At 39.6% G+C, this 27,501-nt stretch overlaps 2 protein-coding genes across 23 annotated transcripts in view; one reads left to right on the top strand and one right to left on the bottom strand.

Annotated features, from left to right (window-relative positions):
• CASK (calcium/calmodulin dependent serine protein kinase) overlaps positions 1-5,623 on the top strand; it is a 199,529-nt gene extending 193,906 nt beyond the window's left edge. For all 20 annotated transcript variants that reach the window (XM_048493384.1, XM_048493386.1, XM_048493380.1 and 17 more), the window contains one exon: positions 3,508-5,623. In XM_048493384.1, coding sequence (XP_048349341.1) covers positions 3,508-3,684 — 177 coding nt within the window. In that variant the 3' untranslated portion in view covers positions 3,685-5,623. The remainder of the gene's footprint in view (positions 1-3,507) is intronic.
• A 16,498-nt stretch (positions 5,624-22,121) lies between these two features.
• Positions 22,122-27,286, bottom strand: NYX (nyctalopin). Of its 3 annotated transcripts, none has more exons than XM_048495313.1 (3): positions 27,250-27,286; positions 26,712-26,787; positions 22,122-24,345 (listed from the first exon to the last, which is right to left on the bottom strand). In XM_048495313.1, exons 2-3 carry the CDS (start codon positions 26,731-26,733, stop codon positions 22,961-22,963), a joined length of 1,407 nt encoding a protein of 468 aa, XP_048351270.1. In that variant the 5' UTR covers positions 26,734-26,787; positions 27,250-27,286; the 3' UTR covers positions 22,122-22,960. The 3 variants fall into 3 exon arrangements, with proteins under 3 accessions (XP_048351270.1, XP_048351271.1, XP_048351272.1); XM_048495314.1 differs by having other exon boundaries at positions 26,737-26,787; positions 27,250-27,254; XM_048495315.1 differs by lacking the exon at positions 27,250-27,286 and having other exon boundaries at positions 22,122-24,267.
• Between the last annotated feature and the right edge of the window lie 215 nt (positions 27,287-27,501).

The following is a 27,501-nucleotide window of genomic DNA, read 5'->3' on the forward strand; positions in this document are numbered from 1 at the left end:
TGAATATAACCATTCAAGGCAGATTCTGACTTGCATATGGCTTGTCACTATATTAGTGAAACTGGATGTTAATGAACTGCAGAAATTCACTTAAGGAATCCAACTGAAAAAACCTCTCCTCCCTACATGTTATAGATATGCAAAAGCATTAATACTCTCCTGATAATAGAAGTGTTCACAGTCTGTATGTGGTACAAATACAGATGAATATCATAAATTGTAAAAACACATGTGTTTTTATTTGTGAAATTTACATGTAGTAAATGTTGGGTTCTGGTTTCCAAAACCTACATTTTTACCTGCCGTATATACTTGTGTATAAGTCGAGTTTTTCAGCACATTTTTGTGCTGAAAAAGCCCTCTGACTCAATTATCGAACAACACTTGTGAGTCCAGCACTAATATTTTAAAAAATATTTTAAGGGTTTTTTTTTACTTTGTATTACGGCCGATACTCAGGGGGGCACACATATTTTTTTAGGCCTAAGTGGCACAAAACATTTCAGGATATCATCAGATTGGCCAATTCCTGATTATAGGCACACTCCAAGTTTGATAGGGTGATTTTGGTTCAAGGGGTCCAAAGTTATGGACCCCCAAAGAGGGTGCCCCCATCCCTCATTGTTTCCAATGAGAGCTAATAGTAGATGGGGCCACAATTTGAGGGTCCATAACTTTGGACCCCCTGAACCAAACTTCACCAAACCTGGGTGGCTAACTCACTCAGTGAAGGGTCTCCCAAAGATACTCTTAGAAATGTTGGTACTACTACCATGTAAAACATCTCCCTCCCCCCCCCTGGACCCCAAAAAAAAATCCAGGCTTTTGAAGCTTTGATTTTTAACTCTTGTGTTTTAAGCTTGGTTGCAGGTTGAGCTAAAAGGGGTTTTTTGTACTCCTCTTTTAAAGTTATTAAGCTTGAGACCTCAGTATTGTTTCTTTGTTGATTCCCTTCTTCCACCCCTTTACAAGGAGGAGCCTTTAGGGGTTTTACTGTTTTTCTTTGAAATAAATATTCAAAAACATTTAACCTACTGATGCCTCAATTAATGTAATTTTATTGGTATCTATTTTTATTTTTGAAATTTACCAGTAGCTGTTGCATTTCCCATCCTTGACTTATATATATAAGTGAGTCAATAAGTTTTCCCAGTTTTTTGTGGTAAAATTAGGTGCCTCGACATATACAGGTCGACTTATACACGAGTATATACGGTATCTATTTTTATTTTGTGTGTGTAAATTTATATTTTGATAATATTGTATTGTAGTCAGCTGAACCCTTATAGAAATATCAACCTATTACTATCGAAGGATTCTGTCTAATTTCATAGTAAGCCAGGAAGAGATATACCAATTGCCTGAGAAAGGAAAGACTAATTCTTCTCCCAACAAATATATAAATCTGAGGTTTATCACTATTTGTTGGCAAAGAATATTAAAGATTTAAAAATGCACTTTTTGAAAGAAGGTGTCATTTAGAAAAGAATAACTACAGTACATTTTTTTTAAAACAGTCAAAAATTGTTCAGTTCATACATCTGGTAAAATAAAAAATGGAGCTCTTTTTACCTCCATGCTGTGGAGGTAGGCTAGGATAAGATGTTACTGGGAAGAAGCTTAGAGTAGCGTATGTGGATCTTAGTACATTCTGTAGGATTTGCAAAAATGGTTCTTTAACTGTGTAATGCACTTAAACAATACTTCTGTAACTGCTGACTTAGTATCACTATTATTATTAGTGGTGCGTGTAAAGATCGATGCAGCGAGCAGCAGAAAATATCTGAAATATTGTTTGTAATGTTGAATTTGGTTGTATTATTATCCACAGTCAGCTTTGTGCACATTTTAGTGTGATCGTACCCAGCCTGAATGAAATTTTAAGAGGGACCAGGTTCTTTCCTAGGCCATTCCCTCCTCAGCAGCAACCTTCCATTTCCTAGTGAAATTCCCTCATGAAGATTCAGGGATTTCAGCTGTGTTCTGTTCAATTGTGGGCCTTCGGTCATAGTTAATGTTGGGAGACTTTCGGAGGCAGGATCAGTGAAACTGGCACAAATCTGGAAGTAACATCACCATATCGGAGCATCATTCTAAGATTCACCCAAAACTCTATGGTGAATTTTAGGCAAAACCCCGAGTATCCCCCTGACATTGTAACATCAATTCCAGATTTATGCCAGGAGTCATTATTACACTCATGTTTTGCTCCCACTGTTCCACAGAATGGCAGAGGCAGCCTAGTGACAGCAGCACCCTAGTCATAGTTCTTTGGTAGGCTCAGTTGCGTTCACTTTCTCTGAAGTCCCCTCAGCATCTGCTGCCACTTGAGCAACTGACTCATTCTGCTGCCTCATCTAGGCCTTCTTGTACCTTGCAGAAGGATTTAAAGTGCTAGCTTTTTATCAGTTTCTAATTGCAGAAGAGGGCCCATTAGGTTCACTGGAGCATTATTCATTTAGCTGGAGCACCATGCAGCCACAAAGGGATACCATGAGCTTGGGTGGGGAGGGCAGATGTTTACAGAGTTGTGCACACTTCTGCTCTTTACATAGATGAATTCAACACAACAGCAGTGAAAGGGGTGGGCCGGGGGGGGGGGAGTATTTCATTTTCCCAAGTACAAAATTATGGTTTATTTATTGCTGGGAAATATGATATCCCTGCAACAGGAATCTAGCTACAAGAGAATATGACTAGACGGAGTGTGAAGATCACAAGCGGGAAGCGGGTGTCAAAGAATGAGAGTGACATACTTTTAATTACAACCGTGTAAACTTTTACCCTCTGTTTAAGCCCACACATGTGCTTAAGGGTACACAGCTTGCTTTTGGTCATCCCAGTCTAACAAGCAAAGGAATTCTTTGTAAGTGTATGGACCTGTTTGTCCAGATAGAGGTTGTCTTACTCATTTTGAAAGAGAGAGCATGCACATATACCTTTGTGCTTGCTCTATCGAAGTTAATGGGAGAACCCATCTACATGCTGAAGGACATGTCTTGGTTCCAGCTAAATCTTCCCTTCCTCATTCCTCCACAAACAAAGAGGGAAGAGGCCGTTTTGTCCCTTCCTCTAGTCACACTGGTCCTGTAATACCAGGAATCAACTGTCCTCTGATCAATTGTTGGATCTTACCCAGTGGAAGTATATATTTACATAAGGGAGATGGTGTGTGTATGCGATGTGTTTTCATGAATGAATTAGTATTCCTTCCTTGTTCCTTGTTTTTCATAGAATCCTTTATCAGTTGAAGTTTCCTGAAAGTAGATATGTGTTCAGTTGTGATGTGAAAAACCTAATAAATAGCTGTATTTCCATCGTACGATTGAAGCAAGGAGTATAATACATTTAGTGTAATTTAATAATGATGTACTGCATTTCTAAATAAGTTACTAATGAGATCTTATGAAAGAATTTTGTGTTACTTTGTAAGTTATAAATTTAACATATAATGATGACAAAATGGTGCAAATTGTTTTCCCTCCCTTGTCTCCAATCACTGTGCAGGATGAATCTCTTCAGCGCTTGCAAAAAGAATCTGAAATCTTACAGAGAACATATGCACATTACTTTGATCTTACTATTATCAACAATGAAATCGATGAAACAATCAGGCATCTGGAGGAAGCCATTGAGCTTGTTTGTACAGCATCACAGTGGGTTCCTGTCTCCTGGGTGTACTAGTCCTATCACCAGAAGAATTTTATCATTGCTGGGAACCGCCTCATACATGGAACAACCTCGTTGTTATTGACCTTGTGTCAGCAGGTCTTGGCCCCTAGAGACTACCTAGATGTAGTGTGACCTAAATTTATAATTATCGTCATGTCCTTATAGATAGGAGGAGAAAACTCTAATTTAAAGAGACAGTATCTTTTTTAATCAGTTCTCCTAAACTTTATTAAAATGTATCTTTAAATATATGTATTATTCAATCCTTTGGAATGTTATATTTTTGGAAATCATAGCTTTTAATTTCAAAGGCCCCTAAAACTGCACAAAATAGATGCTGCTTTCTATAATCTATTTTAATAATAATATGATCTGTTACTTGGAGGTGAAACACTACATTCTTTTTAGAGTCTGATTTTGTTAATTGGAATACCTTGCTTTCCTTTATTTATTTGAAATTATTGGCCCAGTCATGGATGAGAAAAATTCTTAAATTCTAATGGCCTTTCTTTGCTTTTTTTAATTTTATTTTTAGAATAGCATTTGAAGTACTTTCATGTAATATCCAGATAATGTGATACTGTCTCTTTGAAGAGCTCTGTAAAACTTATAGAGGTTTGAAGTTGGGTCTTGACTCTTAATGCATGTGGACAGTCGCAAGCGTTCATGCTGTTGGTGTATCTGTGTTGAAAAAAAAACTGTAATCTACAGCAAAGTACATTCCGTTCATGGGGGGAAGTACCCAAGGGAATAAAATTCAATACTATGACTAAGTTGTAAAACCTATGCACATCCCTTGCATTTTGGGCAACTTTATAAACAAAAATCCTAATTTTTATTAATAATCATGTAGTGAAACGTGTTTGTAATTTTGTCTCAATTTAATTTGTTGTAAAAGTGGGAGGGGGAAAATTACTGGTTTCGCCATTTCAGATCTGTGTTGTCTGAGAGTATTAACGTTTTAATTACGTTTAAGCAAAGAAATGCTGATTTTTAATATGTATGTAATTGTTTTGAAAAATGCACACATTTTAAGAGAAAAGACTGTGCTATGAAGAAACCAGTTTAGACACTGCGATAAACTAACAATTCCAAAAGACTCATCTGCAGCAGCCCTGTAAATTTCTTTAAATGGTAAATGACTCTACAGTCTGACCAATTTTTTTTATTTTAAATATACTTCCTTTTATGTGTTCAACAATTAAATGCCTTGGGTCATTCATTTCATCACAGGATTCTTCAGGTATTCCAGAAATCAATCAAATTCTTTTTAAACGTTTAGAAAAAGTTCTCACCAACTTTGTGGTTATTGGAGTTTTTGCTTTGATGGCAAGTCTTCAAGAATTGTGGCTCACTTAGCAAACAAGGGCTGCTTCATACGTTAACATTTCTAGCATGTGCCAATGTTGTACATGCTGAAGGACAATATTTTGCCCCCAAACACATGTAATAAATGTGTATTACAGGTACAAGTTACAGGGAAGTCCTGATTGGCCATGCCTCCCTGCATTATATATATATTCTGGTGGAAAAATGTATTCTTAACCTAATGTGCAAAGTCGTCCTACTTCCTTGTATTGAGCCTTACTAAGCAAGTTTAACCATGTATTCATCTCAGGGTTATTGATACTTTTTCATTTTTCTTACCAGTCCCTAAACAAGGGTGTCTTTTATTCCCTATGCTGGTGGAGGGAAACATTATTCATCCCAGTTTGTAATGTCTTTGTGCACCTAACCACCTTTTATCACCAGTGTTGATGTACCTTGGACTGATTGTTTTACATTTTTTTATTATTTAATATGGATTTTTGCTTTTATTAAACGCCAGAATGTTTTTGAAAAAGGTTATCTCAACGTGAAAATGCAAAATTGTGATTTACATGTAGATGAGTTCAGTTCCTTCAGAACTCAAGGTACCATTTTAAGAGAGACTAAAAATGTGAAAATAGCATTAGTAGTGGTCATCTATTCTGATTCTGCTTATTTTCCTTTGGAACTTATAAAACTACAACTGGTTGCCATCAGTTCTCTAAGTCTATTGTGGCTTACTTCCAGGCCATCAGTAACAAAAGCATCAAAGAACACTAAGAGAGAGCTCTTCAGATACTGTTGTTAGTGGGGTGGATCCAACTATCTACCAAGGAGCCTTCCTCCAACAGAAGGCTTTAGATTTGGCTGAGTGGAATAGTAAGGTAGGTGATAGGATCCTTCCATGTATCAATACAGGTAATTTTTCCTTTACAGGAAGGCCCTTAACTATTGAAAGATCACTTGCCTTTATCTCAGTGTATACATGTCATTTTCAAGCCACTTTTGAACTAGCACAAATATTTTAAGAACACATGTCACAGGTCTATTCTTTAACCTTAATTATTTTATCGGTGTGAGTCATAAAAGTACATGGAATTGTTATAACAATTAGGTCATACTTTGCTGGCAGTTCTGCTGGAGGAACATTTTGCTGGCAGTTCTGCTGGAGGAAATGCCAAATGTTTCACTCCCTACATGTTTAAGGCATTGAACCCAGTATTCTTTATTTTATTTTATTTGCTTTGTTTATACACCAGTTTTCTCCCACAATGGGGACCCAGAGCAGCTTATATTATTATTGTATTGGCAAAGGCTTTCACAACTGGAATCACTGGGGTGTTGTGGGGTTTCCAGGCTGTACAGCCATGTTCCAGTTGCATTATTATTCTCTCCTACATTTTATCTTCACAACAGCCCTGTGAGGTAGATTAGACTGAGAGATTATGACTGGCCCAAAGTCATCCAGCAAGCTTCTATGGCACGTGGGAATTCAAGCCTGGGTCTCCCAGATACTAATACAACACTCTTAATCCCTTCACAACACTGGCTTTTCTAATTAAGTTTTGTGGTGTGGTCTCAGTGAGTAATTTCCTTTTGCCATTACCATTATGTCTTCTCTCCACTCCCTTCCTTAGAGAATATTGAACTTTTAATTTGTTCATTATGCAAAGATAAATATTTATTCAGGATTTAATTTCACTGATGCTAAACAGCTTGTATCAGTAGGATATTTATTGGCAGCATTGCATAAAGTTATGATGCAGTTCACTTTCCATGACCATGGCAAAACTCCATTGCATTTTAATAGAGCGACTGTGATATTGTGCTTTTGTATTAATATATTGTAACCTAAATATTTAAACCTGTGGGGCAAAAATGTAACCAGAAATAAGCATTTCCACTGATTTTATCATCAGTATGGTTACTCAAAAAAATTTATATGCAGCAATCCCAAAACACGTTTTCTGGAAAGCTGTTCTCACCATGAGAAGAAGTGCAATGAGAAGTTTTAAGGAGCAATAATACTGGGGTTGATTCTATTTGGAGGAAAGAGTTCTAGAGACTTATTTCATTTTGAAATACTTGCTTTATTTACAAAATATTTAGGTATTTACGGTTGATGTAAAAAAAGCTGAGAAAATTAGGAGATTAATACACTCAACATATTTTAAAGAAATGAACTGAAACCCAAAAGGAAAGCTTCGGGTTTCAGTTCATTTTTAAAAAATCTGTTGAATGTATTAATATCCACATTTTCTCAGCTTTTTTTTACAAGTCAACTGCAAATCATAAAAAGTTCTTTCATAGGGATCACATTTCCAACAATTATTGAAAACATTTTTACATCTTTGCCAAGTTTTCTGGTGACATATAACAGCAGTACATGTTTTCACAGAAATTCTTCGAACTGGAACTTAGTAAGGTGTAATTTTAAGCCCTTTTGAACCACATATTCTTGCATTATTTGCTCTGAATATTATGACCAGAATTATTAGCCCATGGGCAGCCCAATCCAGATGAGAGAGAGCTCCACGGAGGCCAGGGAAAGGCAAAGGTGTGGCAAAGGTGCCACCAGGCCACCTCCAGAGGGGTTTTGGGCAGTGCGGAAAGGAGAAAAATTTAAAAATCCTGCCACCCGAATAGCCTCATAGACGAAACAAATTTATACCACACTTTCCAGTTGGCCCAACCCATAGGAACACCCCCAGCCCATCCCACACTGGCCAGCATGCACTTGTACCCCAGCTCAGCTGCCGAGTGGTAGGCACTTGTGGGTTTGGGCACTGTGGAGCTCTGTGGCACCTACACACCAGCTTCTTTGCTGTCTCCACCGGGACAGGTGTCCCTTACTCCAACAGAGTGGGCAAATGTGCCAGCACAGGCCTGCACCTTTCCCAGAAGCCATTTTGCCCCCTTCCATCTGCATTAGGCCCTTTACCATTCATTCTTTCTCTTGTTCTCCTTCTGTTTCAATTCAATAATAGTTTATACATTTTAGCACTAATATGATCATTGGTACATATTTACACTTCAAATTCATTCTTAGAATCTTCAGAACCATTAGATCTTTTATCTATTTTAAATTTGACAAATAACTGTGCATAAAAAATTCACAAGAAATTATAACAATTGGACTGTTGTAACAATTGGTAACTATGAGGGGCAGGACCATTACAGGACACAAAAATGTGTACCTTTCCACCCAAATGCGTACCTTTCCATCACTCAGTGTTGTCTTTTTTTAATTGGAGCAAAGCATGGCTGGGCAAGAGCAGAGGTCCCCAACCTGCAGCCCATGAGCTGCAAGCCACTCCCCCACCCCCCCGCTCTTTCTGTGCAGCCTTCCAACGTGCTTGTTTGCTGCTACCACCCTCAAGGAATTTTCCCTCAGACCCACACAGTTCTTCCAGCCTCAAGAGACACCACCTGTTGCTGTTCTTCCTGTTTCTTTCTTGCAAAAGCTCAAGATCACCATTGTTTCTTTTTGGTCTCTGTGGTTCCTTTTGTCATCCCCCTCTTGGTCTTATCCTCCATACTACATTATTTTGGCCATTCTGGGTGCTTTGCTAGCTCAGGTATTGGTACCTGTCAGCTTTTTCACTCCCCCGCTCCATGTGTTATCATGTTGTGTATATGTAAGGAAGATAAAGCTGCTATGTAAATGTGTACAGGAGATGTCTGGCCTTCTTTTGCCAAAACAAGGGGGGGGTTGGAAGGACAGTAAAAGGTCTGGTATTTGGGGGGGAGGATTCAAAGTGTTTTGTATAGTGAACATTTCTAAACGCTGCACCCATCAAGGCTGGGCTAAGTGGCCTCCACGGTTCTTGGTGAGGTTGCTGCTACAGGTAAACGCATTCTTGCTGATTGCTCTGACTTCATGTTTTGCTTGCTTCTGCCTCTCTTCCCCACCCACTTCAGCTAGGATTCTTCTCTTGCATCTCTTCTCTTGCAGTGAATGGCCCCTTGAATTGAGAGGGAAGGAGTACTCTTCTCAGAGAATCTTATGGGATTCTCTTTCCCACATCTTTCTCCAGCCAAGTTCCCCTCCCGCAAGCTGCCATTGTGTGTCTCATGATCGAGGCTTAGCTGGCAATCACTGATGTGTATACATGTGCTGAGGAGCATCAGTGGCATAGTGGTTAAGAGCAGGTGCATTCTAATCTAGAGGAACCGGGTTTGATTCCCAGCTCTGCTGCTTGAGCTGTGGAGGCTTATCTGGGGAATTCAGATTAGCCTGGGCACTCCCATACACGCCAGCTGGGTGACCTTGGGCTAGTCACAGCTTTTCGGAGCTCTCTCAGCCCCACCTACCTCACAGGGTGTTCGTTGTGAGGGGGGAAGGGCAAGGAGATTGTAAGCCCCTTTGAGTCTCCTGCAGGAGAGAAAGGGGGGATATAAATCCAAACTCTTCTTCTTCATATCCTGCATATAATTTGAAGCAAAATTAGTGGCATATATTCTGTGCTCCAGGTGGGAGGCTGCTCTTCATTCACTCTTTCTATATGCCCTTTTTTGGAAGGCTTCCTGTCTTTAAGTATCAGCATGTGTAAATTAATCCTGAAGGCCGTGTGTTTATTAAGAACGAATAGCATCCAGTGCACATAGAATTGCAGCTCTGCCATTTGGTGGGTCACATTCATAACTCATTTTTAAATAATTCTTCCTAGTCTGTGCATAAGGCCCAATACTCCTGAGAGCTACTAGACAGGGAAACAGGGGTCTCTTCTTTACCATGGTCGAAACGAAAATCCCCAGCTAATAACAGCTAGAGTGGAGTGGATTTGATGGGAAAGGGCAGAGTTAGGCCCCCAAACTGTACTTCTCACATTTTTATTTTTTTCAAGGATAATCTTGAAACTCTGGAACTACTGCTCTGCTAAAAATTCTGCAAGAAGATGTTTGCAAAAGAAGTGCTGTTTCAAAGAAACAGAAAATTGCAGATGAGCGCTGTGTCTAATTACAAATAGTCTACTGAGTATTTCTTCGTTTTAAACAAGGATGAAGCAGTTTGACTGAAAGTATCCTGAAAGTATTAGAGGAGTGCAATGTTAGAAGCACTTGTAATCCTGTCACAAGCGTTAGTCAGTATATCAAGGAGAAGTGTGAATGAACAAGACACAGTCTCTTAAAAATCAATGCAAGCAAAATAGTTTTAGAAAGCACGTTAAGAAATGTCTACTGTGACGGCCAATTATCATGTAGCTGAAAGTATTGCAGAGAGTGGTAGACATTCACTGATGTGAATTTGTTAATAATAGTTAAAGTAATGGGGGAAATGTGCCCTAATAAGTTATCTTGTGTTTGTTCTGTCAGTTTATCTGCATGTACAATCATCAGGCATGTTGATGAACTCAGAGGAGAGTTGCATATGCCACTGAACTGCATATGTCACTGATTGTCAAGGCAAAATTTTTGTTCCTCCCACCCGCCCCCCTCCATTTAGCATTAGACCAGATAAATTACATTATAGACACTGCCCAACTGCTAATATTTACCAGGGAAATAGATTATAACTTCAGAGTTACAGAAGGATTCTGTGCACTGGCACTACAACTGCAGAAAACATATTCTTGAAGTTGTGGAAATCTGTAGAAAATTTTGGTCTGCATTGGGGTAAATTGAAAGCATCACAATTGATGGTGCAAGAAATATGGTGGGAAGTCAAATTGATGCAAGAATCAGTGAAGAGATACTGAAATAGTGCATTCCCCATTCAATTTTACTGCAACATCTGTCAGCAAGTCTTGTGTCGAGAGATTCTTCAGTGGGAAAGTTGATGGTGTTATATCCAGCATTAATTACATCAGGCATCATGGCCTTACTTATTGTCAGTTTCATGGAGATTATTGTACCATGTACCAATCAGAAGTCAGGTGGCATAGCAGAGGCAAAGTCCTGCCACATTTTTTCAGTCTTCATCATGAAGTTGATTTCTTTCTCAAGGAGAAAGGAAAAGATCCAGAAGTACTTTCTGACCCTGAGTGGATTTTTTATTTGGGTTTCTTAACTGATATGACAGAGCATCTGAACACAATGAATCTAGGATTGCAGGGAAAAGAAAAGCTTGTGTATGACATCTGTTCTAAACTGGAAGCTTTTGAAGCAAAACTAATTACTTTTGTGAATCTAGTTAGTGAAGGTAACATTTCAAACTTTTCATGATGCAATGGACTAAATTTTGAGAACGGGAATTCACAATTCAATATTGAAAGACACATCAAATCACTGAACCCGCTGCAAGTAGAATTCCAGATCAGATTCACTGATTGCCATAACCGTGGAAAGAAAATAAGAATGTTTCAGAACCTATTTGAAGTAGCACCGGAAGATTCAACTAACTTTCTTCAGGATATAGCTAATTGATTTGCAAGCCTGTGATCATCTCAGAAACATTTGCCAAGAGAACAGTCCATTCGATTTCTATTCTGGTCTATCTGACATATTTCATCAGCCTAAAGAAATTCGCTACAGGCGTATTCACAGTCTTTGGCACCACAAAAGTGAACAAACATTTTCCAAGATGAAAATTGTGAAATCCAAATGTAGGTCAAGAAGTACAGATGAACATTTACATGATTTTTTAAGGGTGAACGGTACAAACGTTGACTTGGACATCAGTGCCTTGGCTAACAGAAAACAGCCGCAAAAATCACACTGACTAGGTAAGAATGTGTAACTAAAAGGATTCCACAGTAAAATATTGTTTCAAAATGGATTATGTTCAAGTTAACATCTCTTCATTGACCTCTGAATGTTTACTTTTGATTTAATAGGTAGTTTAATAGTTTGTCACATTTTGATTTCCTTGGAATAGTTTGGATCCTGTGTGAACCCTTAATAAAAGCATTACAGGTGTAGGCAATTAGAAATGCATTTCAGGTTCTCTTGGGTGAGAACTACATAGTAAGTAAAGTTCCATGGTTCTTAAAGACTATTTCTATTTGAATGCAGCTACTGGAACTGATTTGAAGGGGAAGATTAATTATTGTAAATTACACTCCCAGTAGCTGCATTCCTGCTGAAAGCTGTTTCCCTTCATTGCTGCCAAGCTGCATTTTCTTCCACAGGAGAAAATGAAGACACATTTCTGTTCTACCTAGAAAGAAAAAGCTACTGGGGACAGGTGATGGGGGGGGGGGTACAAGGGAAAGTGTTATGCCCTTTTTCCCCATGCTGATTTTGAACTTCAAACTGCAACCTCAGCTGCAAGTTGTAAAAAAAAAACAAAGTCAGTCTGAAAAGAAACTACACATAATGTCTTCCAAGGGGTACATTAAGAGCACAAATGGTAATTAACATTTCTTTTCATGTTTTTTTTAAATATAGTGGATGGTTCTGATCAACTAATTTTCAGTTTACTTTTTTTTTAATTTGAGGGAATGAGCCAGCAGATGTTTTCTTACCTAACTCATGAGGGAACTGTTTTCTGTCCAACAAATACATGTTCACAAGCAACACTAATCTTGTGAGTACTGAGGCTTTATTTTGCCATCAAGTCACCTCTGGCTTGTGGCGACCCCTGGTGGGGTTTTCAAAGCAAGAGACATTCAGAAGAGATTTGACGTTGCCTGCCTCTGCATCATGACCCTGGTATTCCTTGGTGGTCTCCCATCCAAGTACTAACTACAGCTGACTCTACTTAGAGCAGTTTGGCCTATCCAGGTGAGGACTACTTAGGCCAGGGGTAGGGAACCTGCGGCTCTCCAGATGTTCAGGAACTACAATTCCCATCAGCCCCTACCAGCATGGCCAATTGGCCATGCTGACAGAGGCTGATGGGAATTGTAGTTCCTGAACATCTGGAGAGCCGCAGGTTCCCTACCCCTGACTTAGGCTATTGAGCACCCAAAAATACCTTTGATTTTATGTAATATATAACTGAAACATGTTCCATTTTATATAACAGATGCTTCTTAGCACACAATAAAAAGAATTTTATGAAGCTTTCTTAAATTGGACATCTTCAAAATGCAGCTCCCAATATATTCTGGATTGGATCCTACTAACTTTTCCAATAGTGCAAATTCCCTTCTTAAGAGTAGCCTCATCCACCTTAATTCCTGGTGGTCAAGTGTAGCATTCAGGCATCAAATGGGTGGCTTCCTCTCTGTTGCACCAGGGGAAAAATGGTACAATCTAATTCTCTCTTAATAATGTAAGGTGTGTGGAAATACTCTGCTGGGGGAAAGAAACAGTACCACTTCTGAGAACTGGCACTTCATAAAAGAAGAAATAAGGGAATTAGTACAGTGAGTTATTGCACTAGATAGGAACCGGCAATATGTCAATGTAAAGACTGTGAATTTTTATCACATTTCCCTACTACCTAGCAATCCCAACCACAGAAAGTTGATTCCTGAGGTTGTAGGACTTGTGAACTAACAGCCATATGTTGATTGGGCTTCAAAGAGATGGGGAAAGGGGGTGATTTTGCCCCCTTCCCTGTATTCAGTGCAGCACTGATTCATGTGGCTATTAGTTTATGCAGAACCCATGATCACAGCAATCAACTTTGTGGGAGTCAGAAGGGGCAGCTGGGATGAGGAAAACAGAAAAGCTCCACATCTGTCAACAGTGGTGTACCGGGCCTAAATGGTGCCCGGGAGCATAACTGGCTCCCTGTGCCTCACCCCCCACCTGGCTCCCTGCGCCCAACTTACAGGAGCCAGCAGGGAGGGCAGGGCTCGGGCAGCTTGGACGGGCGCTGCAGCAGCAGGCCAGCTCCGGGGGGGGGGGGGTGTTACCTGTGGCCATGGTGAACTCATCTGGCAAGCAGCTTTGGAAACCCAGCCGGCACCCCCTCCCCCCAATGATGATACCCCATGCGCCCAGGGACATGGGATACCAACTAATCTCGACTCTTCTCCTGGCCCTGCCCCCAGCCAACTTCCTTTACAGCAGTGGCAGAAGCACAGGGATGCTGCCATAGCATCCTGCACCACGTTCCACTGCCAGGAGGGTGGCGGCAGCAGTACAGCAGCAGTTTTGCCCCTCCACCAGGGCAAGTGCCCCAGAGTGGGCAAATCCACCAGTGCAGCCTCCCTCCTGCTTCCAATGGTGGATTCAGCCCCCTCCTCTTTGAATGGGGCTGTTAATTTCTGCCAAATCAAAATAAACTGGACAAATTCTCCTTGTTGCAGACTAAAATCCATACAAAGCTTTATTACAACAGAAGTTGCACTTCTGCTAGTGTGATGTAATGTTTAGAGCAACAATTCCCAACTGGGGTTCCACAGCACCCTGGGGTGTCATGAGCATGTCCAAGGGGTACCACGACAATGCTACTGGCCTCCCTCCCTTTGCAGAATTGCCCTGCCACACGGTACCAAGGAAGCCAGCAGCAGCAACTGTGGCCTCCAGGCCTCCCTGTCAGCCTATGACCTGAAAATCTCCGTGCGCACATCATAGGGGTCGTGGGATGAGGGCGCTTGTGGGCCAGCAGGCTGGGCCCTATGAGTCATCAACCCTCCAGAGCCCATTCCAGCATACTGACTCAGCCCCTTCTGAGCGGTGGACCTGGGCCCCTTCTGCCTTCCAGGAGGTAGGCCTATCAAGGGTACCACAGCATCGAAAAGGTTGGGAAACATTGATTTAGAGCAGTTGTCTCAACCTGTGGGTTGTCTCAACCTTTGGGAGTCAAACGACCCATTCACAGGGGTCGCCTAAGACTCTTGCATCAGTGTTCTCCATCTGTAAAATGGATAAATGTTAGGGTTGGGGGTCACCACAACATGAGGAACTGTATTAAAGGGTTGCGGCATAAGGAAGGTTGGGAAACATTGGCTTAGAGAGTGTTAGACTGGGATGTAAAAGACCCATGTTTGAATCCACACTCTGCCATGGAAGCTCAGTGGGTGATCCTGAGTCTATCACACACTTTTAGCCCCACAGGGTTGTTGTTAGAATACAATGGAGAAGAGTAGAACAATGTAAGCTGCTTTGGGTCCCAACTGGGGAGAAAGGTAGGGAATAAGTGAAGTAAATGCATAAGTACATCATTAATGTGTGGTGATTGGTACGTGCTGATATGGTTCACTTTGAAATAATTGCCATTGAAATTGGTGCAGTTTAGGTACAATTCACACGTTTAGCATCATGGTAGCTGCTCGACACGATAATCTGTGATTTGCATCAGTTGGTATAAGCAGCCGTTAAAAGGCTCCTAATGACAGCTGTTTGAACTATGCTTATGCAAACTGCAGAAGTCAGTTTCACTGATATGAAAATTTTTAGCAGAGCACTGACAGAGCATGGCCATCACAGAAGCCAATTATGCAGGGAGCACTTCCTGCAACACTCATTACCCCACAGTGCCTTTGCAGCGGGGTCGCCTCACATTTCCTTGTTTACACATGATGAGGTGCCCCGCTGCCTGCTGTGCAGCTTGTGCAGTTTGCCTGCCCCCGCTTCCAGGTCATTTCCCCATCCAACGCAAGACTGAAGATAGTTCTTTATTTAGCCCTTTAAATATAATATCAATATTCCTTATATCAATATTGTGCAGGCTGCTATAATTGTTGTTGTTTTTTAGGGAAATCCCAGCCATCAATTCCTGTGAGAAGGGGGCGGGGGAGCAGAAGGAGCAAAACACTGAAGCAAAAGGGTAACATTGGGGCTTTCAAAATCTTCGGTGCAATAGGGGGGATTGCATCTGTACAGAAATCTCTGCCCCTGAGGAAACTTATCCTCGGTGTGGGCAGAGCACCAGGGAATAATCAGCCAAACAGAATATGTGCTAATTTAATTTGAGTGACTCCTGAGAGAGAAGTTAAATATTTCTTACCAACCCTTTTAAAAATCCTCTCATATTCAATGCTTAAATCAAATGCAACACATTTAAGAAGCAACATTTAAGCTTCTTTTTAAAAAATTAACTAGATTTAGTTCTCTGCAGATGTAGAGTTCCCTGTAGCTTACTATAAAAATTTAGTCTACAGTGATGCAATTACATTAATAAATCTAAGTAAATTTGAAAGCTTAACCAAAAACTTTTTTATGATCTTTGTGTATCATGCTGATAAGCTTTACACCTCCACAAAGCATGATTCCAGAAACTTCTAGAAGTACAAAATATGTGTAAAAATCTCCTTCCCCCATGGAAACTGGCTCAGATCATGAATATTGCAGTGGGCAGCCCACACTATTCATATAAACAGACTACTTAATTCTATATGTCTTCTCATAAACACTTTCTTCTCTGCTTCTTTTGCTAGGGATCAAATCAGATGTGATGGAGATCATGGATCTTAAAAGAAATTACAGATACATGTGGCTGCAATCCAAATCAGAGGCATGCATGACTGTAATTTTCCTGGAAAAGATTAATGGAGATGTGTGATCTCAGGCCATTTGTGCACATGTTTGCTTTGGATGTAAATTACCTTTGGATTTGATTCTGTTATCCCCTCTTCAGCTTTCACTCCCTCTCAGATCAGAGAATCCCCATTGTTTCCAAAAGCACTTTTAGTGTGCCTTTTTTCTCCCTTTGCAGGGAAAGCAAATAATATCACCATGCATTAATATTTTCCTGGGTTTTCTCACCCCTCCCCACTTTTCTCCCACTCTACTGACCACCATTTCAGCAAAATCAAAAGCTTTTTTTTAAAAAAAATTATGTTTAAAATGTATTGCTGGAGCGATGAACTTAGTGAAATTGACTAGGCTGGGTTCAATAACAAAGTTCTTGCTGGCCTTTCTTGTCTTTCCTCCCATCTCCCCCAATGTTTGCTCTTTTGCTACCTGTTTCCAGTCAAATAGAAATGTGACTTCACCCAATTATAATACATATTTTGTCTGGGCAAAAGTCAGGCGGAGAGGAAAGAGAGATAGAGAAGTCCAGATTCGCTGCAGCTCTACTGGCGAGGGCATGCTACAAAAGGTGGGATCCACAGCTAAGTGATGTCTCTCACTCTTTAACTCACTGGAGACTCTGTATTGTCCCATCTAAGAAAGTTCTCTCCATGACACTTCTAGAAGCCGCCTGTCCTGCGGACTCTCTTCCATGGAGGGAGGAGCATGTATCAAAGGGATTGGAGAGGGAGGTCTTCCTCACAATTTAGGGCCTGACATTTGGCACACTGATGTATGTTTCCCCAATAGACATGCACACCTTGAGGGTCTATGTATCATCTCATTCTCTCTTTTTCTCTTTCTCCTCCCACTCACTGAATGATAAAAAGAACATATTTCCCAGCTTTCTCTGTCAAATTCCGGGAATGCAAATCAACTGAAATACTGAGAAGATCTTCAATACCCCTCTGCATTCCAGCAGATCAACCATCTGTGTATTTGGCAATTGTGCAACTCTTTTCCAAGGTCTGAAAGTTTGAGAAGGGTATCTGTTTCCTCCCCCCATTCCCTCCTTTTGTGAAAGAAAAGGGGACCATGGTCAATTCAGGACTGGTTTTACTCTCAGCACTGAACTTTCTTTGGAAGTTTTAAGTCTGCAAACTCACCGTAGACTTCAGCAGGCACAGGAAGAAAAGGCAACTGATAACCTCCCAAAATGGAGGTTGCTTGGTAACAACAAAAAGGCAGGTGGGCAGGCAAAATGGTGGATTGGCTCAAATATGAAGACTTCACAGGAGGGTAACCTGTGTAAATAAAAGACCACTGGGGTGGAGGTGGGGGGAAGTATGGCATAAAAAGGAAATCCCCACTGTGAAGCAAAGTTAAGAGAAGCACTTCTCAACCTCAAGGTAAGTAGTGCATGCATAAATAGCTTCTGTTACATCTAATTGGACTGTTATCCAGGAATAAAGTATTTTGAAGCTATAAAGTTCAGAAGGGTTTAATTTTTACAGTACTTAAGTTAAACAAAATTGTAGATTTAGATTTGGTTATCATTTGACTTTAAACACTAGGTTTAAAAATTGTTTAAATTTAAGCTTGACCATTGAAGAGATTCCTAATTTTTTGCAGTAACAGCTGGGATACCTGAACTGACTAATATATCTGCCTAAGTTCAGCAATTCATGTCCCATGGAAATACTCTTACAGTATTTGTGTTATTCATTCAATCTTCACCTCCAGTATGGTTGAAGAAGGTGTTCATTGGACTTATCGTATGTTGAAACTGGATTTCAGTGGCTGTAGCCTTCACTGGGCTAACAAAGTGACTTTGTTAGTCACTAACAAGGCTTTCTAACTTCCCCTCCCCATTAGAACAGAGCTGTGCACAATTCAGATTGGACTGGACTGTGTCCAGTACAAAGCTGCACCCATCCATCTGACCTTCTGCATTAAAAATATAAAGATAATCACTGAATGCAAAATGGGTGAGTTTTGCCACTTCTCCCTCTTGCCGTTCCTCCATTTCTTCCCCATACCATTTCTGGGGAACTGCCAGTTGCCTGGGGTGGGGGAGTATTATACAGCAAGCTGCAGTAGAAGGCAGCAAACTTTATTTCCATTTGTGCTATGTAGGATCCAGACTTGATCAGGTAAACATGCAGAGACTTGAGGAATTTGTTTTAAAAAATGAACAGTTAAAAAAATGAACAAATAGGAAGAAACGCAGAGTGAAGGAGAGACAAGCCGAACTGGTCCAGCAGTAAAGACAAACTGCACGCATCACTTCATGCATTACTCTGCACCCAGTCAAATTAACCCTAGCACTGAGAAAGGTCAAGCCCCCTTTTAGCGTCTACAGCAGGACATATGATAAAGACACCATATATGAGTCATTTATAAGGATTAGGAAGGGAAGGGTTTTGTCTGAAAGCCCCTCTGAGAAAGGCCTGATTTGTTCAATTGTATCATCTCTTCTGCAATAGATTAATCATCATATGGTACCCAAAAAGGTTTCTGGAAATGGAAATATAAATGTCAATACAAAGTCTGTAAACTGCTAAGACCCACCTCTATGCCTATGTGTTTCTGGGTCTTGCAACCAAGCAGTAAAACAGCATAGTTTCAAAATAAAATGCTGATTCCTGAATGTTTGCTGCTAATTCCCAGTCACCACTGTTTTCTGTAGGCCAAAGAAATCCTTCCCACAAGATTTAACTTTGAAACTACTTAATGTACATTTTACATGTTGTTCAGGTTAAGACATTTGGAGCAAAACAAGTGCCAATAGAATTAATTCATGCAGTTCCTTATATGTAAAATGATCACTTGTAAAAAATATAAGCCAACAAGTATCCCTGATAATGCTGGTATGTTTTATCAAATTTCTACTGTCAATAGTCTAGTCACATGACATAGCAATGTTTTTCCCTACAACAATCCTCCGCTTAATCTATTGCATTTGGTTGATACAGGCTTTGAAAAACAGGCCTTTTATAATGCACAGATGAATTTTAGTATGTAAGAAGATTATTCCTTTTATAAATAGCCTGGAAATCCAAAATCATTGAATTTAGTACACAGAAAAGCTCAATCAAGTAGTTATCAAACCATCTGGCCTTTCATTCTGGGAAAAATGGTCAGCTAATTCTTTGTATTTACTAGATGTCTTCAGCACTCCACACAAAATCACCTTTTTATATGAATACTTGGGATGGACAACAGAAGTCAGCATATAATAATTTAGCAGCAAAAGATTCAGTTTTGTGAAATACAGTGGAACAGGCTTCAGTCATTAACAACTCTGCCTACCGCTTTGAATAATGGGTATGGAATGATGTTTCCGCTTGAACTGAGTACAGTGGAACCTCGGTAATCGTAGCCTTCGGTTTTCATCCATTTCCGTTTTCCCCAGTCACCCCCGGCTGTTTTTGTTTTTTTTTTGCCTCAGTTTTCGCTGGGTGCCTCAGTTTTCGGCTACGCCATTTGCGTACATTTACGCTTTTTGCGTAAATTTGCTACTTCGTTTGCGTAGCGCATACGCAAACAGCATAGCTTCGATTTTCACCAGTTTCAGTTTTCGCTGAGTGTCGCCAGATGGATTATCGGTGAAAACTGAGGTTCCACTGTACTTCGCAAGCATAATCAATTTTTTAAAAAATTCTTTAAAACATCTTTGTTGTTTTTCTATACAGTTTAGATGTTGCTACATAAAAATAGATTTCTATGTAAGGAAATTATAAGATATTTTGTTGACCAATGTCTTATATTTAGTGTGTAGGTGTGTGTACCTTTCAGTTGCTTTGAAATATGTACAATTTTACCAGCTCTATAAATACATTATTACAAGATGGACAGAGCCTCAAGTGTTCAAACAAGCCTTCTGGGGTTCCTTTTTGTCAAACTTTTATCACATATTAAATTACTTTTAAAATTCCAAAGCCCAATTTGTCCTAGAAGCTGCTATAATGTATGCTAATTAGCACATAATGATCTCTCCCAAAGATGTACATCATGTATATTTATTGACATCAATCCATATAAAATCTAGATCTACACTGATTTCATAGAGATTTACATAAATAAATTAGTATTCAAAATGCTACCTGTGCATGTATGTAGCATGTTTCTCTATTCAGTTTATAGCACTGCATACAGTTGTAGTTCTTTTTTTTAAGTGCCTACAGCATGTTGAACCTACAAACCTTATAGTCTACAAACCAGGTACAAATCAACCACACACACTGATTTTTCCCTAAGTGAGTTCTTGTTTTTTTGGCCTTGAGGTGGTCAGGGTCTAATCAAGAAATTTTGAGGCTCTGGATAGGCAGATGTACAATTGAATTTAAAGGGTTTCTGTCTATGTGCCCCACCCACAATACTGATCGGCCACTTGGGGGGTTGCACAGCTTTTGATGGAGAATGTCTGAGAATGGGACAGAATCAAACTGGCTCACTGACACAGATGGCTAATGTCTGGACAGCTGCTGCCTGGTTACTGTATTTTAAATTACATGCCTTGCCTTGTGTGAGTTTGTTGTCTTCAGTGAAGAGGCAGGTATGATCAGAAGGAAGTCCAATTTTATTCAGGGAGCTTCCTTCCAGGAAAATATTCTGAGGACTGTAGCTGTAGACTGGAGTTAGTCTTGCCTAGTATATGGCTAAGGATTGCCTAAGAGCACATGTATAGACTTACAAACAAGCTCCAAAGACTGAAGGAGAGCTAATATGATTGAGGTGATGAAAGCAGGAGAGATTTTCATCTTTAAAGGAAAATAAAATTTGGGGAGAAAATTGATTGAAGGGGAAATTAATTTGTGTGGAGCTGGTGTGGAAAAGATATACAAGTATTTCAAAAATATTTGTAAGATACATTCTAAGTCAACAGTGATTACCACACTTAATGAAAGAGAATTCCAAAAGTTAATTGTATGGCTGAAGTAGCGATGGTTGCAGCACTGTTTTAGGTGGCAGCCTAAATTTGTTTTTCCTTTTGTCTCTACAGCTACGGAAAGCCTTTGTGGGAGCAAGCTAATGTTGGGAGGCAAGGGAAGATTGGGGGGGGGGGGTGAGTGATTTGCCCAGGAAGATAGGATTTTAAGCATCCCCTAATTTGAGAGGCACCAACTTTGAAACTATGAGCACTGTCACATCTGCACAGAGGTGTAGCAACCAAATACAGTATTATAAGCAGCGTATGATGGACCCAATCCAAATGTAGGTGTACATCACATTTGAGCCACTTGAGACAGTGGCTGGAGATTCACATTCCCACCTGAATTTCAGTGCCAAAGGACTAGCACACCCTCATCCATATGTGCACAACAATATAGATGGGCCAAGTTTCTGTTTCAGCAAGGGAAATCCTGACTTGGAAAAAAGTTTCTGCAAGTCAGTTTCCCTCTCTTGGAACTACTTGGTTTGTTATCGCTTACTTGGAAAGAAATTATGTTAACTGATGCTAAATACATACATTCAGATGATCACATGACACGTTGCAATTACATGACTGTTGTACCTGTATTCCTGCTATAATGCTCTTGTAATTCTGAATTCATGAGAAAAGTATGACCTGCTGTACGGATCTTGATAGACTAACAAGAGGCTGCAAGACAGGAGTAGGGGCCATGTTTTGCAGACAACAATATCTTCGTTACATCCCTAGCACCTCCACTTAGAAGTTCTTAGTGGCAGTTGTTGAGAAAGACTTTTTTCATGCCCTGGAGAACTGGAGTCAGAGTAGACTGCTGAGCTAGATGGGCCAGGGGACTGACTCAGCATAAGGCAGGTTGATACGTAACATCCTCGTATAATACGTAGCACTTTTCAAGCACCAAGCTTTTTTGATCTTCATTATCTTACATTTTTATTTGGGTACAGCTCAAGTGGAATTCTACCCCCTCCCCACAAGAAAGAGTTAAGTGAAGGCAGACAATGTTTTCATTACCTTATCTTTCTCTGGGGAGAATTACAAGATAAGTGTTATAGTGCTAGCCCTGTGACCACTAACAATCTCACTAGAGTTGTGAGTTAGGGTATGATATAAAATTTATCATGTAAGATCAAGTGAACAACAAAATCCCTATCTCAAACCTTCCTAATAGTCACCAGTCTGCTCTTTTACCCTCTTTTCTTGTTTTTGTAAAACACAAAAAACAAATAGGGCCAACTGTAGCACTGGTTACCTTTCTTCTGTCATATAAATGTAATGTGGATCAAATTCTCTGCGGTTGATTGATCTTGATGTCACTCTCATGGGATAATGACAGGTATCAGGCTTGCTCGGTTTGCTACAGTGAAACCTTAGGCAAAATTGCATTCTGCTAAGTCTACAGAAGTTAATGGGCTTAGAAGGGTGTAACTGCTTAGGATCACACTGTTAGGCTATCAAATATTAAATCCTATGATGCTTCAGAAAAGGGTGCTGTTTCTGGGAACCTGAATCTATTATAAAAGATGGACCTAGACTTGCAGTATGATTGTAAACAGAGTTATACACTGTTAAGCCCATTGAAGTCAGTGAACTTAGAAGGATATAACTACTTAGAAATGCTCTGTAAATCATGCATTAAACCGCAGAGGCCTTCCCACCCTGACAAATTTGAACTCTACTGGTGTTAGTGTAGACTTTTCTCTTGTTCAAATGCTACTTTCTTGACTAGCATTAGACTTTTATCAGCTTATTTATCTATATATAAACTATAATGCATATAAAAATAGTAAAAATATGGAGTAGTTTGATGTGACATTCCCCGAGTCCTAAAGAAACCTTATTAGTCAATCCATATAACAAAGTAGTGTTGGTGAATGCTTCTGTGGTGTTCCCCACCTCTTCCGAAAGGCCCTTCTGGAGTAAAAGTTTGGAAATAAGGCTGTTGAACCTGTTCTCTGTAGTAGACTGAAGTTCTCCAGTAGGAAAAGGACTATATGATGTAACATTTAATTCCTCTGGGTCAAGGCAGAAACCCTCAGCTGTTCTCTCAAAATAAACATTAGTCAAATCAAGACCAGCTACAGAGGAAGGAGAGGTACAAGGAATATCTCTGACAAGTCTGTAATTTTCCATCCATTCTTTCAGCCACTCAATCCTGCAATCACACTCCCACGGGTTCCGGAAAAGGTAGAGTCTTCCAAGGAAGTAAACAGGTTGGAAAACTGAGAAAGGCAAGGTGGTTAGGTTGTTGCTGTTTAAGTGCAAAGAAACCAAACTTGTAAGATTTTCAAAAGCCCCTTCCTCAATATAGCTGATTCGGTTTCTGTCCAGGTACAAAACTTCCAGTTCAAGCTGATCCCGGAACCAGGTATTAGAGACATTCCTGAGCAAGTTTCCACCAATATTAAGCATCTTCAGATGCTTCAGACCATCAAATGAGTACTCAGGGAGATCACTGATGAAGTTGTCATTTAAATAAAGATACTCCATTTGCTGGCAGTTCTGAAAAGCTCCGTCATGAATTACGTTTATTCTGTTGTCCTGGAGGTTGAGATATTTTAGACGTGTCAAACCCAGAAGAGAATTATAAGCCACAGCTTCTATCTTGTTTTTCTCCAAGTAAACATGGGTGAGATTCTCCATCCCTCTTATAGCTCCTGGAATCCTTCGGAAGTTGTTCTGAAAACAAAAGAGTTCCCGAAGGGCTGGAAGCTCAATAAAAATTCTGTCAGGGATGTTGAAAAGGTTGCAGTCTGCTAAGTCCAGTCTAATTAATCTCTTGAGTGAAATAAATGTCCTAGTATGCAAATAGCGAATGTATTCATTATGGGCCATTTTTAGCTCAGTCAGGCTGGCCAGCCCTTTGAAAGCTCCCGGAGTGATGAAGGAAATGTTGTTGTGGTTTAATGAAAGAGATTTCAGGGAAGGTAGAGTACCAAATGCCCTCTCAGAGAGGAATTTAATGCTATTTTTGTCCAGGTTGATAGAGTAGGCTTCACAAGGGAACTCACTGGGGATCTGTGTGAGACCAGCACGATCGCACAGGATGGAGCAACTCCTTTCTTGGGTGCACACACAGTTGGCAGGACAGGAGCGGACACAGGCCCATATAGAATGGACATGTGGAATACAAAGAAAGACTGACAAGTAAATGCACAAGCATTCGCCACAAGGAAGGAGAGAGAGAGAAAGGAGAGATGAATGAACATGGGTAGTATCAAAACAAAAAGTACTGATTATTTAATGTAATATAAATAACCTATATAGTTAGCTATACAAGTTCAGTAATACTAAAATGCTATCCAAAGTAAGATCCTTTAACATTTCAAGAAGTGGGATTATTTTCAAAACTGGCCTCAAATGCTATGATAATTATACAGTTTCTCCAACAAGACAGGTTGTTCTTTGTGGTACATCTGATGGAAAGAACTTTCCTAAATTACAAAATGTGGGGATTTCCCCCTCATCCCATGCACACAGTATGTTGTTTTCTCTTGTTGTGAGCCCTTTGATGGGAAGAAGACCCACTAGAAGGATCAAAGCACTACAAGCAGATCAGCCAACTGATAAAATAATCATTAACTACTGGTAATGAATGTGAGAAATAGAAGACAACAATTTGATTAGAATATTGTAAATAGTATATAGTCACAATTTGTCCTGTCATAGTCTTTGCTAAGATTATTTGGGTTAACAATTTATTAGTGTAATTTAATGAGCTTTCGCCAGTTCATATGAGATGTAATAAATATTCAGTGACATTTGGGATTGTCAGTTAACTAATGCAAAAATTAATGACCAGATCAATGCTTGGTAAAATGTTATAAAAACTGAGTGTACTCATACAAGTAAATAATCGTTGTAAATAGAAATGGATCAGAATTAGTTATCCTTGTATCATTATCTGAGGACACTTTTGCCAGAAACATTCCTGATGTTGCTTGATGCAACAGGCTTGATGCAGCTGTTTCATGTGTGTATGCCTTCAGGATTACTTTTCCTTATAACGTCTGTCTTCACACATGAGAAAAAGTGGGAACTCTATCAAGTAAATTATGGGCAGAAAGGCATTAAAATGTTCTCAGTGTGTACAAGCATAAGCAAGCAACTAACATACTACAAGAAGCTCTTAGTGTCAATGGCAGTTTGAGAAAGTAAAAAGTGAAAACGTTTGTATCTGCGGCTGTTAAACCTTTCTGGGTGTAACCCTTGGGTTGCAAGCTGAGGGTTAAGAAATATCCGAAGATTTTAAGAGTGGAGCTTGAGGTGGATGTTGTTTGGGAGGGACCTGACCAGAGTATAATGTCATGTAGTCCAAAGCAGCCATTTTCTCCAGATGAACTGATTTTTGTCACCTGAAGACCAGCTGTATTTCAGGGAGATTTCTAGACACCATCTGGAGTTTAGCAACTCTGGTGTAAATCAGATTTGCTAGTTGTAAAGCGCCTTGAGTCCATGCTGATTTTCTCCATCATTAAATTCTAGATTAGCACCTGAGCTAATGTTGCCAACCTCCAGGTGGGGCCTGGAGATCTTTTGGAATTATAACTGATTCTTGATCAGAGAGATCTTTTTCCCTGAAGAAAACAACTGCTTTGGAAGATGGACTCTATGGTATTATATACCCTATTAAGGTCCCTTCTACTCTAAACACTGCCCTCTCCAGGCTCCAATCTTCAAGAATTTCCCAATCCAGAACTGGCAACCACTGTTGTAAACTACCTTTGTTTATTCTGTTTGACTTCAGAGTATCAGGAAACTCTTCATGTTCCTCAAATCTCTTCTTAAGAAATTGACTCCAACCAAGCCTTTTATTTAAGCATTAAAAAGTTTGTACTTTTTTCCAGTCTTGAATATTAATTTTACTTTTGCATACTTCCATTTTTTATCATCATGCACCCAACCCATTGATCCACAAGCAGATTTCATGGAATTCAACTGTCCACTCTCCTCATTAGTCCCCTCCAAATGCCCTGGAATGTATTTCAAAAAACTTTGCTGGGTGAGTCAAGGTGAGGATGGGTAATGGTGAATATGGATCCCACTGCTGCAGAAATGCGTCTTTGCAAACATACAATAATCAATATATAAAACCAAAATAATTGGCAAGTTTGCTGTCCCTTCTATAATTAATTGTTTACTAGTATGATTAATAGTTGAAACAAAATCTATCAGACTGTTTTCTTGAGCAAGCTTTATTGAATGTAATAGGAAATGCATAATGAAATCTCTTCAGAATTTCCTGAAAGTCTATGTCTCCTCAAAGTACACAAGTCATTTGGATATTTATCTTATCAATAGAGAAAACCAAAAAAATAAATACAGATGACATGACTAGAAGCTGCATAAGACAGAAACACAACACATTTTTAAGTTCACTGTTTTGGAAATTATAAAATTCTGTGTGTGCATATTGGAACAGAACTATGATGGTCTCCCAAAACAAAAAGTTTTATACATTGCTAATTTTAGAATTTGCTATGGCTTGTCATGGCACTCTACTTACCATTTAAAATGATGGCAAACATTACCTTGATTATTCACTTGTTGCATCTCAGGTCTGGCAAATACTCTTTTAACATCTAGAAGCAGACAGAAGCAGGAATCCAGGACTTTTAATTATCCTTACTTTTTTATGTCTTGTTTAAAAAAATACTGCTCAGTGATTTAAAATATATATTATCTTTTTCTGCTTCAAATCACAACATATCCCTTCCTATTCCTTGATTTGTTCTACACCCTCTTGTCAACAATGTTCTTTGTTTTAGCAAAATAATAACCCAATACTATGCATAGTTATTCAGTAGTAATATGACTCCTACGAAGGCCACTTGGACTTAATTGCTAAGTATTTGCAGAACAGCACTACTTTGTAGGTTTTTTAAAAAAGACCTGCACAAGTATCTAATACAGTACATCCCACTGAAGAGTGAGTAGGACACAAACAAAGACAAGAAATAGTACACTAAAAAGTGTTGTTATTAGCTCTTGTCTGAATCAATAAATAAGAAATTTACCCCCCAAAAATTGACTGTCTTGCTTACCTGACAAGTTGATAGCCACACTGTTCTTTTCTTCTCATAAGCTTGCTGTTTGTTTTATTAGAGCATCTCTGATTGGCTGGCATTTTTTTCCTCTCTCAAAAGCTATCACTTAATGGCAGGGAAATCCTCTGCAACAGGAGAGGATTATCAGAAATGGAAGAATTTTCTGTACCATAAAGCTTCTGGGTTGTGGACAAATCTGTCTGCTTTATACCCCTCCCCCACCCCAAGAAAATAGCAGCCTGGAACTGG

The sequence above is a fragment of the Sphaerodactylus townsendi genome, linkage group LG04, assembly GCF_021028975.2.
Source record: "Sphaerodactylus townsendi isolate TG3544 linkage group LG04, MPM_Stown_v2.3, whole genome shotgun sequence".
In the NCBI taxonomy this organism is placed as follows: domain Eukaryota; kingdom Metazoa; phylum Chordata; class Lepidosauria; order Squamata; family Sphaerodactylidae; genus Sphaerodactylus; species Sphaerodactylus townsendi.